The 18,396-nt window shown below is 40.2% G+C and overlaps 1 protein-coding gene across 1 annotated transcript in view; it reads right to left on the bottom strand.

Moving 5' to 3' along the window:
- SLC26A4 (solute carrier family 26 member 4) overlaps positions 1 to 15,834 on the bottom strand; it is a 59,962-nt gene extending 44,128 nt beyond the window's left edge. The window contains exons 1-5 of the mRNA XM_003407207.4: positions 15,671 to 15,834; positions 13,513 to 13,652; positions 5,023 to 5,133; positions 3,461 to 3,636; positions 2,720 to 2,884 (exon numbers count right to left, since the gene is read on the bottom strand). Of these exons, the coding sequence (XP_003407255.2) occupies positions 2,720 to 2,884; positions 3,461 to 3,636; positions 5,023 to 5,133; positions 13,513 to 13,652; positions 15,671 to 15,834 (756 nt within the window). The remainder of the gene's footprint in view (positions 1 to 2,719; positions 2,885 to 3,460; positions 3,637 to 5,022; positions 5,134 to 13,512; positions 13,653 to 15,670) is intronic.
- Between the last annotated feature and the right edge of the window lie 2,562 nt (positions 15,835 to 18,396).

The following is an 18,396-nucleotide window of genomic DNA, read 5'->3' on the forward strand; positions in this document are numbered from 1 at the left end:
ATAAGACAGAGGGCACTGGGTCTGGGTTTCAAGACAGAGTAGAACTGCCCCCATAGAATTTCCAAGGAGTGCCTGGTGGATTCGAACTGCTGACCTTTTGGTTAGCAGCCGTAGCACTTGACCATTATGCCAGCCCTGAACTGAAACTATCCCCTGAGGTTACATTGTAGTTAAATAACAGAGTGGCTCATAAAATAAAGAATAAAACCCATGAGTATTTCACTTCTTTAAAAAATCAACTGTATGAGACCAAATGGTCAAAAATTGCCCTAAAGCAAAGATGAGAAGGTAAGGATGCAGGAAAACTAGATTATTGGAAATGGAACAACCAGAACAGATTAATGAGAATGTTGATACATTGTGAAAAATGCAACCAATGTCACTGAATAATTCGTGTAAAAATTGTTAAATGAGAACCTAGGCTGCTGTGTAACTCTCACCAAAAACACAATAAAATATTATTAACATATATATATAACTGTACAACACAATGAGTGGACACTAACTATGAACTTTAGTTAATAATAACGCACCAACAGTTTGGTGCCTCAGTTATAACAAATGTACCACACTAATACAAGATAATTATAGGAGAAACTGTATGCAGAGGGTAGGATATATGAGAACTCCAAGCTTCTTTGTGAGCAACTTTTCAGTAAACCTAAAATTACTCTAAAAAAAAGAAAACGTGTGTGTGTATATATATATAAATAAAGAATAATGTTCAACAAGAAAAACCTTTGGTATAGAGACAGTTTTTGACCTTGTTCTAGTGTTTCCTAGTCACTTTTGTCCCTGTTAAAAGAGAGGTCAACTGCAGCAAGCTTCTTCTTAAGCATAGTTATAAGAGAGCAAAAAGACTATTTTAGCCTCCTGTTCTTCAGAGGCCCAGCAACAATCAGGGCCCCAGGTTAGCCATTGGCCAAGGCTTCCTGTGATCTGTGTGGATGCAATGTTCCTACAACGAGTGAGTAAATTCATTAAGGGATGTCTTGGTGTGGTCAGGAGTCAGTGGGTGTTTAGGAAATGAACAGTACCTGGTACATGGTGGGTATTCAACAAGTACTTATTGAACAGGTGTATTAAATGAATGAATGAATAAATGAATGAACGCTTGACAGGAAAGTGTGAAAGCAAGTAAAAGAAAGATGGCTCAGAGACGGTACAAATGAGAGAACCCGTCAGAATAAAACGATCAGGAGGTCTCAAAGAGAACAGAGGACTTGGTAAGGAAAAAAGTTAACAGTGACACAAACAATGGTGAATCAAAAAATAGCCTGTGTTAATATCTTCTAACAGACTGGGTCTTTGGAAATTAACAGTAAGCTCCATGAAATCTACTCATCCATGATAACAACAATAATAAATTGAGTTCTTACTGTGTGCTAGACACTGTGCTAAGTAAGTGCTTTACACAACTCCTCTTAACTCTACAAGGTAGCTACTATTATTATACCCATTTTACAACTTAGGGAAATGGGTATAATAATAGTATAATACTCAAGGTTATACAGACAGTAGGTGGTGGAACCAGGACACCTACTCAAGTCTGTTGAAGTTCAAAATCCATGATCCTAATTTTTTTTAATCAATGTGATATACTGCCCTCCTTGATCTATTTTCACATTTTAGTGCCTGGCCTGTAACAGGCACTTGATAATATTTATTAGATGGATGGAATAATGTGGGATTATGGCATTTTATGAAATTGAACAAATTCCTGACAACTGCACTAGATCTTATATATGTATACATTGTTTCAGAAGCTAATACCTAGATCTTTAAAGGACTCAAACTCCATTCTTAATGTGGACATATTATTTTTGTATAGTTTCATTTTCCCCAAGCTGAGGAATATGTTACTATAATCACCGCTTTTCAAGCATCAGTAACAGGCTTTTTATAGAACGCTTATTTAAATTCAGGAATATTTTCAAATCTAACTAGTAAGATTATTCATCCTTCTTTTGCATGTTGAATCATGTGTGAATCTAATGTTCGTTTTCATCTATAATTGCTGAGACATTTACATTATAAACTTTATAAACTCTCAGAGTTAGAAAGAGCTTTAAAGACACATCTCCAACCATTTTATTTTATAATAAAAAAGAAAACAGATCTTGAGATGTCAATTTCAAAATGACTACTTTGAATACTTGTTACAAGCAAGCCCCTGAGCCAAGTATTTCTTATCCATTATCTTATTTAACAATCCAATGAGGTAGATATTATTGTCGACCCCATTTTACAGAGAGGGAACTGGTTCGTGGCTACTTGCTCACATGGCCAGTAAGTAGAAGTCAGCTTTTGAATCCAGGTCCACCTGGATTCAAACCCGAGCTCTCAGCCACCCTACATGATGTGTCTAAGGTTACTCGGCTTACTGTAGGCAAAGCTTAAGCATAACTCAACTCTGTAGAATCCCAGGCCAGTCTTCACTTCATCATACCACTTTATTTTTATTAAATTTTTAAGTACAGTGACATTTCTGAAGCCATTTTTACCAACTGAGAACAATGATTTACAAAACCTGCCATCTTCAGTGTTACTCCTGAATCTATTGTTTCTTTCAGAGAAGAGCATTGTTTTTGGTTCCCAAAGTATGCATGGAAGAATCCATACTCTCCAGACTCACTTTGAAGAGGGAAAGAACACATTTCTTTTGGGGACGAATAATGACCCACTTCTTTTTTTTTCTGTAGTAAGAGGCAATACTTACATAGATAATGGAGAGAACTCCATTATAGTTTTTGGTTGAAACATTGAGGACAATCTTTAGCTGTGAGACCAGCACTTGGAAAGCTGCAGCGGTTGTGAATCCACCAATCAAAGGATCTGCCAAGTACCTCACTATGAATCCAACCTGCAAACCTCCAAATATCAACTAGGACAAAAAGGAAGGAAAAATGAAATGTTTGCTTGGGAGAAGAATCAACACTCTTGAAATATTAACAAATTAAGCCTAACACCAACTAAAACTCTTGTATCTATAGCATAAAAGTACTTGTAGGAAAGCAAATTTGAATTTAATACCCTATCCCTTCCCACCCTTCTATCACTCTAAAATTTTAAAACCATGTGTAATATCTAGAAGTATTTCTAGATATGTCCTAAGGAAAGCAAAAAATCATATAGTTTCTTTGACTTTCACGTCCCTTGGCTCTGCTCACAAGAACACTTTTTTCTTCTTTACGGGTTCTCGCAGTTTCCTTCCCTTATCTCCATTTCAATCATACATGCTCTTCTGCTGCTTTTGTCTTTTTTTCTATCTCTGACTTTGATAAGTGAGCCTTAAAAATTTGGGGTCCTGTTGACTATTTTAGCATCAGATCTACAACAATGTAACTTAGAAAATAATTTTGGGTTCCATTAGATTGCTTTGTTCTTGCTTTTAGGTGAATCAGTTAGTTATTTCAAATAAAAATCACATCACTCTACATTTTATTTATAAGTTTATTACCTGTATAATCCCAACCAAAAGAGTAAGGGTGCTTGCAATCAATACTCTCTCTTTATCTCTAGCTGCAAAATCTATCACGGTAGCATTTGATGTAGTCTCATTACTGATAAAGTGTTCATCAGGAGCCATGTTCAGAACAACAGATCCCACCATTAAACTGACCACTGGGAAAGGTCCTGGTGAAAAAAAGTATCAATTAATCAAGTATTAATCATAGGTGTTTAACAATTGAGAACAATGATTTACAAAGCCTACCTTCTTCAGTGGAAACCGTGGTGGTGTACTGGTTAAGGGCTATGCCTTCTTCAGTGTTATTCTTGAATCTCTCATGGGATTAAAACAAAAACCCATTGCCCTTGAGTCGATTCCAACTCATAGCAACCCTACTGGGCAGAGTAGAACAGTCCCGTAGGGTTCTAAGAAGCAGCTGGTGGATTTGAATTACCGACTTTTTGGCTTTTTAGCCATAGCTCTTAACCATCCTGGGATTAGGTTAAAAAAGCACACTCTTCCCTGCTAGCAACTTCTCCATTCCCTAGTGATATTTTTATCCATGATAATGATGGTCCCATGGTTAGATAATTACGGAGGGCTTTATGGTTGAGAGGACTTGACACCAAGATCCAGTAACCTGGAGTGTCCGAACATGTAGCAATACCACAGGAAAAAACAGCTTCTGTGTTCCTCACCTAGGTAAGCATTTAATGCTGATTGACTCTCCAATGTGAGGAAATGCTTTCAATCAACAACTTACTGCTGATCTCCTTGTACAGACAAGGTAATATGCTAGATAAGGGGAAAGATAAAACTAAGGACGAGGGTATGGGTTGGGGGAGGAGTGGATGGTTGTATTTTTGTTTCAAGAGGATCATCTAGGTAGGCATATCTAGCCAGCAGATGGATGTAAGAATAAAATTACCTCTTGTATAAATGTCAAAGTTGCAAAATAGCATAAAACATTCATTTACTAGAACAGTCTAACAACATAGAATTAAAATTTTGGGAACAGCCAGACGTAAATCTATTTTGATCCATACAAAGAATGAAAGCCAAGCTTTGCTTCTAAATTGTTTTGGCAAGACTTTGCTGGTCTTCCAATATTAGTGATGTAAAATAAGAACTTTTTTTAAGGAGATCATGAATATACATTTGAAGAACATAATTTAGTGAATGTTAACTTAATCTAGTAAAACAGTAGGTTCAAAGACCTCTTGAAGGCTTTTTCCTCTGTCATTCTGTATTTTGAAAAGGAGCACTTTCTAGAGGTGGAGTGAAATTTTGTTAAGTTTTTCTTCTTAATGAAAACATTGTGAAATTTGAAGGTAGACTATAGTTTTCACATTTTTTAATTAAAAAAAAAATAAAGTATAAAGCTAACCAAAAGCACAGTATTTTGAAAGTTGAGGAGAGCCACTGAATCACTGAATAGGAAAAGCAGGCAAAGCACTGAAGCCCTAATTCCCCGGAAAACATTTAAAAAGCTATGAAAGCGTGATACACATAACATAGCCAAAACACTTTAAGCATAAACAAATGTAATTGTAGTATATGTTTATAATTACCAACTGAGATGTGTCTTGATGTTCCAAAGATAAAATATGTCAAGATAGGAAAAAAAGCGGAGTAGAGGCCATATCCAACAGGAACTGCAGCTAGTAGAGCGTATGCCATGCCTGAAAGTACATTCAAAACTATTAAATTCACAAAAGTGAAGGTATCATTTCTACTACACAAAGAAAGACCTTTTCACTGGTATGTTCTGTTTACAGCTCCAATGCATCAGCCTGCCCTGAGTGGTCTCCTTGTTCTGTGCACAGTCTGTGGCTACGGCAGGATGCAGACCATGACCGCAATCAGGTGGGACACTGATCGCATCCACATGCATCATCTGCTCAAATGAGTTAGCTCAACTGATCGGATCAGTGGGAAAAAAAAAACCAGTCAACTGATGATTAAAAACGTGATCAATTCAGTACAAAGGCTCAAACCAGTTTTTCATGTAGACACAGTATCGTTTGAGGTCAGTGTCTCTGTGTTCTAGGGACACAGTTCTTGTGTACTATCCTTCCTCCCACTTGATAGGGAAGAGAAATTAGATCCAGGCAAAGAAAAAATACAATTTTATATAACACCAGGCAAGGCAACTCTACCCTGGAGAAGGAGACCAGTCCTCCACTAGGGTATCCCAACAGCCTCTGGGTCAATGAATGTCAGGCTTCACAGAGAAATCTCAATATTTTGGTGTACACAGGGTTGCAAGAAGATGGTAACTCATTCTTTTCCTCTTGGCCGAAGGCTTCATAGGTAGGCAGTCATAACTCACTCTGTATCATCTCCCCACATCCCACTCAATCAAGTGAGAGAAAGCCAAGCCTTTTGTCCCTTGAGTCATTAATAAAGGATTAAGTTTATGATAGTTAAAAAAACAAACGAAAAAAAAAAACCAACAACAACCTAACTGTCCTGGCCCACAGACACTCAAAATTTATTTACTGAATGAATGTCCCAAAACAAGGAAGTGATTGAGTAAGTTATGCTTCATACACTGTAATTCTACAAAATGAAAAGGATGTGATATCTACAAGAGTACATTTGCTGACACGGAGAGACGTGAAGTAAAAGGAAAACCGAGAAAAAAAAGATTCCAAAGTGTAATAAGTATGCATTACTTTTGTAAAAGTAAACATGTATATTGTGTATATAAAAAATGTGCAAAGATTTTTAATAAAGATGAATTAATTCAGAAACACAAAAAGACAAAGAATATAATAAACACCATGTATCCACCATCCAGCTTAAGAAATAAATAATTGCCATTACAGTTGCAGCTTTCTTATCATATTTTCTTTCTTCCCTCTACCCTCAGAAGGCAACCACTATCCTGAATTTGGTGCTTATCGTTTCTAGATATGTCTTTATATTTTTTATATAGGTATATAGAAAGACCCTCAAAAAGATGGATTGAGACAGTTGCTGCAACAATGGGCTCAAGTACAGCAACAATTGTGAGGATGGCGCAGGACTGGGCAGTGTTTCGTTCTGTTGTGCACGGGGTCACTATGAGTCGGAACTGACTTGACAGCACCTAATAACAACAACAACGTGTATTTGTGCCTAGCAGGATATTTACCAAAATACTAATGGGCTATCTATGTTATAGGATTTTAGGAGACTTCTAATTTGTGGAGGAGGTACTTTTTCGTGTTCATTACATGTATTTTCTAGTTTTCTACAATAAGTATTTACTCATATTCATTCAACAACTGTTGATTATGCACCTACCATGTGCCAGGCACTGTTCTAGGCTTTGGGGATACAGAAATGAAAAAATAAAGTCATTGCTCTTGTAGAGTTTGCATTCTAGAAACATAGGTATTACTGGTGCAGTTTTTTTTATTGTGGTAAATACATATCTAACAAAACATATGTCATTTCAACATTTTTTTACATCAATTGTTTTAACACAAGCTAAAACAAGGAATTCCAATCATCAGTAGCTTCAAGAACATGGAATAGAAAGGTGATTCCACAAAGAGAAGACAAAAAAAGGAGCAGCAGCAAATGAAAGCACAACCTGTCTGTTCCCTATGGACTTGCTTCGTGTCCTAAATTTCCATTTCCCTAAATTGGGCTCTATAATTCCACATGCCTGAAAAATAAGGACTTTGTCAGTTTTCTTATATAGGGTCCTATTTATGGATAAATGCTGCTCAAATATACTGTCAGCATCTTTATTATAAGAGAACTTGGTAGAACAATTTAGAAATTTACACACTTCGTAAAGAAATCTAAACCATGGATTTAAACCATGGGATCTCTGGGTTGATACACATAATGTAGAGAATTCTGATATATATAGATAAAGCTCATGCTAATAAACATTTGGAAACATTTAGAAAGTAAAAGTAGAAAGTGGAAAGCAGACCATAGCTATAAATAAAAGCTGCAATGAAAGAGCTGCAATGATCTTTTGCTGCCTGATGAGAATTCTTTCAGATAACAAAAGTAAAAAAGATCATTATCCTTAGCAACAACCTAGCTTCTCAGTAACTTGAGCATGTCACCTCTGATGAGTTCTTCCCCTACTCCTCAGCTGCCCAGCACATGGTTGTATCATAGACTTCATCATCATCAGAAAACGGACCCACCCTCTGAAATCTCAATTTTCAGCCTCTCTCTCTCCAGCTACCACCTCCTAGCCTTCCAGCTGGCCTACTCCAGAATCCCTACTGCAACATTCCTTTCTTCTCGTGAGGCTTCTAATCTACTAACTGATCCACTTTGTCACCGTCCTTGGTACCCTTCTGTCTTCATCGCCCTCCCTCCTTGTCCAACTCAGATTCCACAGAATTTTTCAAATACCCTTAACTTCCTTGCTTCTTTGTCTTTCTCCCTTGTCTGGCAAAACCTCAATCTAGCTGACTGCAAACATCCACCTTTTCCATCCATGATAGCCTTTGGACAATTAAATAAATGAAACTGGAGACATCTACATTTTGGCTAAACGGTTTCACTTAGAATTTGTGTTTACAAGGCCCAAATGGGCACTCAGCACTGTCTGACAATCCAATTACATTTCTTCATGAGTGTGCTTTTCATCTCTCTGAGTCCACTTCTCAAACCTCTCCTATCAAAAAACAAACTCATTGCCGTGGAGTTGAATTCTGACTCATAGCGAACCTATAGGACAGAGTAGAACTGACCCCATAGGGTTTTCAAGGCTGTAAATCTTTACAGAAGCAAACTGCTGCACCTTTCTTCTGCAGAGAGGCTGGTGCGTTTGAACTGAAGACATTTTGGTTAGCAGCTGAGCACTTAACCATTCCAAGCTCTTAACCATTGTACCACCAGGGCTCCTCCCCTACTCTCCTCAAACTGCCCATCCCTTCTCCACACAGACTCTCATTTAACAGACTCATATCATTAAAAACATAGTCTCCATTAGATACAACACCAAATGCACAGCAACAAAAGACAAAATTGGTAAACTTAACTTCATCAAAATTAAAAACTTCTGTTCAACAAAGAACTTAAACAAAGTGAAGAGACAACCTACAGACTGGGAGGCTTTTTGAGGGAGCCATATATCAGATAAGGGCTTAGTATTCAGAAAATATAAAGAACTTTTACAACTTAACAAAAAGACAAACAACCCAATCAAAAGATGGGCAAAGGATCTGAACAGACATTTCACCAAAATAGATACACAATTGGCCAACAACAAGTCCATGAAAAGATACCCAATATCATTAGCCATTATGGAGATGCAAATCAAAACTACAATGAGATACCACTTCACTCCCACCAGGGTGGCTAAGATTAAAAAACAAACAAACAAAAAAGGAAAACAACAAATGTTTGCAAGGATGTAGTGAAATCAGAACCCTCCTCCATTGCTGGTGAAATGCAAAATGGTACAGCTGCTGTGGGAAGCATTTTGACAATTCCTCCAAAAGTTGCACATATAACATTAAAAAGAAAAAAAAAAGTTGCCTTTGAGTCAATTCCAACTCATGGTGACTCCACATGTTTCAGAGTAGTACTGCCCTCCGTAGGATTTTCAAGGCTACGATCTTTCAGAAGCAGACCGCCAGGCCTTTCTTACAAGGCGCCTCTGAGTGGGTTTGAATCACCAGACTTTCTGTTAGTACCCCACCTAATGACTCCAGAACTGCCATTTGACCCAGCAATTCTACTTCTAGGTATATACCCAAGACACTTGAAAGCAGAGATCCATACAAATACATACACACTAAAGTTCATTACAGCACTATTCACAACAGCCAAAAGGTGCAAACAATCTGAATGTCCATAAACAGATGAATGGAAAAACAAAACATGGTACATACATACAATGGAATATTACTCAGTCATAAAGAAAAACAAAGTCCTGATACATCCTACAACATGGATGAACCTTGAAAACATCATGCTGAGTAAAGTAAGTTAATCAAAAGAAGACAAATTTTGTATGACCACACTTAAATGAAATATCTAGAATAGGTAAATGTATAGATACCAAAGTTTACTAGTGGTTACCAGGTAGGAGGAAGAGGGGAAGGGGAGTCATTGTCTAGAAACCATAGAGTACCTGTTTTGGTAATAGAAAACTTGGCAATAGACGCTGGTGATGGTTAAATAACATGCTTAATATATCGGTCACACTGAATTGTACACGTAAAAAATGTTGAATTGGCAAATGTTGTGTTATATGTTTTTTACAATGATAAAAAAAAAAAATCTATAAAAGATACCTCCAATTTGCTTTTCACCAAATTGTCAAACCTACCTGCACCTGCACCATTTTGTCCATCTTTCTTCCTTTTAAAATACAGGAAATGTCCTTCCAGTCATGAAGAAGCAATCTTTCCACTTTTGTCTTAGAATTCATCCACACTTGCCCCATCTCACGACTTTACTCTTTCCATGTTTTTCCTCTATCTCTTGGACCACAGATCTCTTTCTTTCTCTAGGTCATTCCCATTAGTTCACAAATATGTGCTAGTATTTCCCATGTTAAAAGAAAAATAAATCCCCTCTTCACCTTCATGTCTTTATCTCCCTCCAATTATATTTCTCTGCTCCTCGAAACTTTTGGAAAATGTTGTATGGATTCATTCATTGTATTCTACCCCTCAATAATGTTCAACATTATCAACCCTTCTATCCTTTTTTTTAAAAAACGAAAACAAACAAAAAAGCTCTCTTGACTTCTGACCCCACATTCCTCTGATTGTCCTTTTTCTCTAATGTCCCAGGTCCAACTTTCTCAGGTTCTTAGTTGCTCCCTCCTCACTGTCCTACCTCGAAGTATTCCTACCCTCCATTCTTCCTCATCTTTCCCTCTCCATAGGTAATCTCAGGGATTCCCATTCTATGTATCACCTTTAAGCTGAGGCTCCCCGATTTTTATTTCTAGCCCAGACCTCTCCTCTGACCTTCACATTTGTAGTAGCTCCAAGTCTCTATTTGGCATCTCCACTTAGATGTCATACACACATCTCAAACTTGACATCGAGACAAGAAACTTGATTTTCCATCCCAAACCTGCTCCTCGCCCAGTCTTTGACATTTAATAAATGACATAACTACCTACCAACCACCTTGCTCAAGCCAACCACCTTGGAGTCATGTGCAATTGCCATTCATACTCCTGATCCAACAGTAAATATCAGCAATTACCGCGCCAAAATATATTTCAGATCCATGCAGTTCTCTCCATTTCCTGCTTGATCGGCTTCAAGCTGACACAACTATTCTCAGGGATGAGACTAGGGTAAGGCAAGTAAGATGCCTGAGGTGCAATATTTAAGGGAGCACCTTAAGAGTGAGTGCTTCACTCGCCTCACCCTAGTGGCCAGCCTTCCCTAAAGTTATCTCATTCTGTTCACCCACCCTTTCCACCCAAGCTAGAATTCTCTTCATTCTTCCCTTGAAAATACTAAATTCCTTTTTGCTTCAGAGCCTTTGCCCCTTGTGCTTATCTTATGGCTGTGTCTTACTTCTTACCCTAGTCTCTGATTAAATTTCACCTCCTCAGAAAGGCCTTCCTTGACCATTCAATCAAAAACAGACTCCCTCCTCAAGTTAATCCCTATGACAGCAACACATTCATTCCACCATATTGGATATCATATCTATTTACCTGTCATTTAATTCCTGTCTCTACCATTAAAAACAAGCTCCATCGGGTCAGCAACTCTGTCAATTAACCACTGAATTCCCATGGCTAAACACCTTACATACAGAATAAGTACAAATATTTATTAAATGAATGAAGCAAGCAGGTTAACCTCCTGGAAATTCACCTCAAAAAAAAAAATTTATAGAGATGATGTTTCTGGAAAATTTATTATCCACAGAGGAAGGAAATACATAGTTCATTAGTTAAGATAATTGTAGACTCTGGGTTCAAGTCCCAGCCCTACCACTTACCAACTTGTAACTCTGGGCAAGATTTTATAAATCTCTCATGTACTGAAAAGGAGATAATAATAGTACTTACTTTGCAAGGTTGTTGTGAGGATTGAATGAGATAACTGGTCAAAGCCCTTAGCACAGTGTCTGATACTTAATAAGCAAAACTAATTATTATAAGATACTTTATGAAAACTTGGTAGACATGAGGCTTGAAACACCATCTTTCATATACAAAGATGATTCATTATCAGGAATGCAATCTAATCCTTTTCACTGAATATTTATGGCATTATCTATTAAGTGCCAGTCTCTGTACTAGGCACTGACTAAACATGAATTAGGCACGGTTTCTGTCTCTCAGAAGCCACAGGGTGGTACCTCGTTATGGCTGTTAGAGTCTGCTATGCTCACCGGCACTTGGCATTGTTTAGTCTATGAACCTCACAGCTCCATCCTTCTCTATCTGCCATCTGCCTTTGAGACTGCAAACATCGATGATCAGGGCGAGGCTCTACTCTGAGGCCGTGGAACAGCTTCCTTCTCTGTGGGACTCTACCTGGCCTGCTCTGAGTAATCGTTTGAGAGTTCTGCAGTCAAATTTTGGCTCACAACATTGCTCAATCTTCTGAACTAGTCAGCCTTCTACACACATCCCGCCCCCACCTAACTTCCCATCGGTTGGCAAATTCAAATTTATCCTTCAGGGAAATTCATTTTTGACAACTCAACCTTCAGGAAGCCATTCCCAGTCCCCCAAGGCTGGGTTAAGTATACTCATTTGCCATCCCTTAGCAGGCTGAATTGTAATTATATATGTCCTTATTGGACTGTGAGCTCCTTGAAAGCAGGTAGTGCATCTAACTCATACCAGCATTTCTAGTGCCTGGTCCCTACTAGGTGCTCCATAAATTTTTTGTAAGTAAATGAGATTTCTGCTTTCATTGTCCCGAGGCTTTAGCAAGTGGGAAGTAGGGAGCAAAAACAAGATGACGGGGATGGGGAAAGGAGGAGAATGCCATATTGCTATGCACCAACTCTGTAAGAGATTCCCAAGATTCTTATGGAAATATTATGGTATAAAGCTATTATCAAAGATAATTACTCTTGCCAGAGGCTAAGGAAAGGGGGAAAAGGAGTTACAGCTGAAGGGATACTGAGTTTCTGTTTGAGCTAATAAAAACTTTTAGAAGTGGATAGTGATGATAGTAGCACAATAGTGTGAATGTATAATGTTATTCAATTGTACACTTCAAACGGTTAAAATGGCAAACATTTTGTTATATATATTTCACCACAATAAAAAAAAAAAAAACCTTATGTATATATGATCCCAATCTTTACACACAGGAACAAATAGGAAAAAGACCAAAGATATTAATACACCTTATGTCTACATTACATGATGGATAATTTGCATTTTACTGTATGTTTTCGTCTATATTTTCTACAGTTAACATTTCCATTCAGAAAAAAAAAATGTTATCAAAACCAAAATGAAATAAATTGTGGTGCGCTAGCAAAAACAAATAGATAAATAATAACTACCCGTGCAGGAACATTTTTCTAGATATTTTTAAAAAGGGAAGAGATTAAAAAGAAAAAAAAAGGAGGGGGCAGAAAAGACACTCATGTGTGGTCCAGGCCAAGATTTTCCTTCACTTTTCTTTAATCCACTTTCAAGCTGTAGGTTGAAACCCATGTGTAAGATATGAAATGATTTAAAGGGCTGTAATCATCATAAAAAAAAATAAACAGAATAGAAAAGCTCAGAGTGCATCACTTGTAGTGAGGGTATTATTTCACAAAACTTTAGATATGAGTGTGCAGGTCATGATGTAACATAAATATTTCTCAGGGTGGGTTGTGGTCAAAGAAAGTTGGGAAGCTACTGCTTAGGTGATATGCCTGCTGTTGGAACCATGCAGCGAGAGGAGCAACAGGGTTTCCCAGGAAGGGAATTCTACAGAAGAAAAGAAGTGAATCTCTCTACTAAGGGCCTCTAGAGGAAAAATGAAGGCCTTGAAGGATGAGCAAGCATTTGGCACAGATCTCCATGGTAACCAGGGGAAGTCATGAACTGCTGCTGGCGACTGACTCTCAGCCACTTGGGAGCCGGCTCATCAGCATCTTACCTTGTAATGTAGCCACTAGTCCAGTACTAATTCCTGAAATGATGTCACTAAGCAGCCATTCCTTGACTCGGTATTTGGGGAGCCACTCCAAAATGGGCAGAAGAGTCTTCAGTACATGAAGGGCTCTCTTTCTTGAACAACTGTTAAAAAGCAAGCAGATGGGGTTTCCAGTCCAATCTTGGTCACCACCAATTGCAAATCAAAAAGTTATGAACTGAACTCTACATTTATAACTATTTAGAAAAAGAATAAGAATTACATGGAAAATACTAACACTGAAGTGCTTACCATGATGCCAAGAACTGTATCTATCCTTTTAAATGCACTGTACTAGAAAACACAGGATTAAGTGTCCCCTCCCCACTTCCACCTTTTTTAATCCTCTGAGAAAATATCCCTACACAAGAACCCATTTAATGGTGCAGCCACGGGGTCTCTAAATGGAGATTAATTTTCAGACTTCTAACCCAGGCACCTTCTTCTTACTTTTCTTTCTTTCTTTTTTTTTTTTTTTTAAGAAAAATAAACACAGTGTATATTTTGGCATCATGAGTTTAGAGCCGGTTTTTACAGAAATCTTAGTGTGATGAATGGATACTTTGTTGTTCCTTGCTGCTTAGTATTGTTTAAATTTGGCAGCCTATATATGAAAGAGATTTAAAATACATCATCAACAGCAGGTGAACCTTACTCGGCTCCTGATTCAAATAAATTTTTTTTAATTATGGCATTTATGAGACAATTGGAAATTTGAACAATGACTAAATATTTGCTGATGTTAAATATATATTTTTTTTTAGGCGTGATTGCAGAATTGTGGCTATATTAGAAGTTAGTCTTTGGCGATACATACTGAAATACATGCAGAAAAAAACATAATTATGGGATTTGCTTCAAAATAATACAGGAGGGGGCGACCAAGTCAGTGGGGACAGATGAAACAAGATTAACTTTGAGTTTGATCACTGGTGAAGCTGGATGGGGGGTTAAAAACTTAGAGGGGAGGTTCTTTTTTTTTTTAATTAATTTTTATTAAGCTTCAAGTGAACATTTACCATTCCAATCAGTCTGTCACATGTAGGTTTACATACATCTTACTCCCTTCTCCCACTTGCTCTCCCCCTATTGAGTCAGCCCTTTCAGTCTCTCCTTTCGTGCCAATTTTGCCATCTTCCCTCTCTCTCTATCTTCCCATCCCCCCTCCAGTCAAGAGTTGCCAACACACTCTCCAGTGTCCACCTGATTTAATTAGCTCACTCTTCATCAGCATCTCTCTCCTCCCCACTGACCAGTCCTTTTCATGCCTGATGATTTGTCTTCGGGGAAGAGGGGAGGTTCTTTATACTACTGTGTCTATCTTTGAAATGTTCCATAAAAAAAGGGTTAAAGAAAGAAAATCTGGTAGTAGTTGACTATTCTCTAAATTATGTTTGCGGTAACTAATTACAGGTGGCGCATTTGGGTTTAGGCACGGATGATGGTTCCCTTCAGGGTCCTACTGCCTCACAGTTAATAATTTAGAGCACGGGGCGCTCTCCCGTATTCTAGCTTTCATTCCGTGTCTCTGAATGATATCCTGCCCAGGGACTAATTACCAGACAAGCAAGGCACGCACGGGCTTACTTGTTCTTACTAATCTGTAGTGCACAGTTTCACCTGTTTTTCACCATATTAGCGATGTGGTGAAACCCATGTGAAACTGTGCACTACAGATTAGTAAGTAAACCCTTGCGTACCTTGTTTTCTGGTTAATCTGCCCCTGAATTCCTGCCTAGATTAGTTTGGGAGTTTCAAGACCTCCCGGTCAGGTGATGGGCTTACCCATCATCTCTTTTTAAATGATTCCCTTTCCTCCCTTGCTCTCCTCAGCCTGAACTTCACCAAGAAGACATTGGGGATCGCTGTATCTCCAGGCACACTCTGGGTTTCCTCACCAGCGGAAAGAGAGAGACGAGGCTCCCAGAACACAATCTCCCCAAAGACAAGTTTCCGAGAGTCCATTTCGGGGCCAAGAATGATGGAGCCACCCTCTGCCCAGGAAAGACCGCGTCGGGAAGGGAAACAGCCCTGGAATCCCCAGAGTCCAAGCCGCGGAGGAGCTGCGCGCCCCGCAGCCGGGGCCGCCTACGCTTTCGGCGCTGCCGCGAGGCGCCGCTACCTGCAGCCCTTGGCCAGGCGCTCCCGCAGTGTCCTGCGCTCCTGCAGGCGCCGCTCGTGCTGCTCCTCCCAGGCCAGCTCGCTGTAGACCGGCCGCGACACCACGTAGCTGCCGCTGTACTCTGGGAGTTGTGGCCGCTCGGACCTGCTACCAGGCGCAGCCATGACCTACGAGGCGGAGTGCGACGAGGATGAGGGTGGAGATGGAGTCGGGAGGAACATCGGAGGTGAAGAGAAAGGGGCAGGAAGAGACGACCCCTTTCAGCAGCCCGGCCTGTTGAAGCCGATCGGGGAGAGCCTGAGCCGCACCCTGCCGCCCTGGGCGCTCGCGGCCAGCATGCAGGGGTATCTGTGGGTCCCTTGACCTGCACCTGAGGGAGTGAGTCCCACTTTGGGGGCTTCCCTAGCGCCACCCAGGCCCTGCCGGTGGACAGCTGGGGCGCTGTCCGCGTCCTGAAATTTCCCTAAACCAGGGGGCGCGTGCGAGGTGGGAAGGGGGTCCTGAGCCTCACTCCCACCCAGCTCCGCTCTGGACCCTCTGCACAGTCCCCGGCCAGCACTGGGACCCTCAGGGCTCACCCCAGGTCCCGAGGCGACGTGCGCTCCGGGCAAATTCCTACAGCCGGGCGCAGCTCTCCAGGGCGCAGCTCTCCAGGGCGCAGAACTTTGAGAAGTGGAGCAGGTCACCTCCCCGGGCCTGTTTTCCTACCCTCCTTCTCCCTCTCTGCTTCTAAGAAAGGAGGCTGTTCTGGCCCCTGCCTGCCCGCTCCGTGCCCCTTCACTAGCCACAGCCCCAACCATCGTGGCCTCCCCGGGAATTAAGTCAGGGCCGGGTGGGAGGGTATGGGAACCGCATCATCACGCAGCGAGCTCACCTGATTAGGCTCGCGCCGGGCCCGGAATGCCTCCAGGACAGCTGTTCGGCTGCCTTTATATCCTTTGCCGAGGGCAGTGGGACGTTTATTTATGGAGCAACAGAGACACCCTGGTTGAAAAGGAAAGACACAGGTAGAAGCAGTCCTTTCCCTATTCTACCCGGAAAGAAATCCTACCCCTCCCTCATTCTTTCCCCTTCCCGAACCAGGAAGGCTGAGGCTTCTTAACTGTCACGCAGGGGCCACCCGGATCCTCACTCACTCCTCAATTACTAACCCAGGCTGCAGGATCAGGGCCAGGCTAGGTCCTGGGACACTTGTTACCGGAGGTCTGATCCGGCCTTGGGGAAGGGTCAGATTTGCTGGAGTGTTCACCTTGACTCCTAAGTCGTGTAGGATCAAAAGAAAAAAAAGGATCAGGGTGCCCCATATTCTGGCACGCCTGCTCATGCCAGGTGGGGAGGAAAGGGGGATCAGAGCAGTGACCAGTTTGGCTTTGGATTTCTAGAAAGTCTTTAAGAGTACCCAGAGAGTGGTGGTTATAGAGGGGTTCACTTTGTATTAGTCATAAATTTTAGATACATATTCTATGCATTTTTTGTGTATATGTGTGTCGTATATTTATCAAAATAAAGTGTTCATGTTGCCCCTTTCTTACCTGTCTCTCTCCTTCCTCTTCATTCTCATTTATCTGGAAAATTAGAGAGGCAATAAACTGGACTAGACCAGAATCAGATCTAAAAAGGGAGAGGGGGAGTTGGATCGGTGTTACTCCATCTGTGTTTTGTCTTTTTCTGGGATGAATCTTACTAAAACGAACTGAAGTAGGGTTTAGGTGAAGAAGAAAGGGGAAATTCTCACCAGGTTATTAGTGTTCTGAGCATGAAGCCCTGGTGGTGCAATGGTTAAGCGCTCAGCTGTTAACTGAATGATTGGTGGTTAGAACTCACCAGCTGCTCCATGGAAGAATGTTGCGGCAGTCTGCTTCTGTAAAATATTACAGCCTTGGAAACTCTATGGGGCAGTTCTACTCTGTCCTGTAGGTTTGCTATGAGTCAGAATCAACTCAACAGCAACAGGTTTCTTTTTCTTAAATTCAGAAAAGGCTGCAAAATATGGACCTTCTAGATACCAGCCTTCTGTTATCTGCAGGATTATGTAGACCATGACAATTCTACGAGCTCCAGGAAACAGAACTCTCAGGAGAACCCTAATGTAAATCCCCTGAAATTGTATTCATCATGGAGTGAGCATGTGTGTTTTCCTGAGGAATGAATGAGTCAACAGCTTTCAACAGATCTTCGAAGGCTTATTTGACCCAAATGAGGTTAAGAGCCACTGAAGAAGGAACCTGGAAAGAAAATCCAGGGAAGGTAATCCCAGTATGGGTGAAGTCAGCACAACTTGACTAATGTAAATGAAGACATAAGATAAAAGGACAATTTCAGTAAATGCTATAACATAAAAAAAAAAAAATTTATTTTTTTATTTTTTTATAACATACACAATTTTGCAGCAGCAGTAAAAACAATGTGTGGTTATGTAGGTAGATATGGACACATGTGTGTGTATATGAAGGCGTATGTAAGTAAATGCACATGCATGTATAAGTGTATCTGTAAGCATGTGTATACACACGTTTGTGTGTGCTGCATATATATTCACATACAGAACAATCCACTTGGGGGCACAGTTACAGAAGCTTCCTAGACATATCCAAACAACTTAGGGGATTGGCTTACTGGGTCAAAAGACTCAGGACCATAGTCTTGGAGGACAACTTAGTCAATTGGCATAACACAGTTCACAAAGATAATGTTCTGCATCCTAGTTTGGTGAGCAGAGTCTGGGG

The sequence above is a fragment of the Loxodonta africana genome, chromosome 8 (genome assembly GCF_030014295.1).
Source record: "Loxodonta africana isolate mLoxAfr1 chromosome 8, mLoxAfr1.hap2, whole genome shotgun sequence".
NCBI lineage: Eukaryota > Metazoa > Chordata > Mammalia > Proboscidea > Elephantidae > Loxodonta > Loxodonta africana.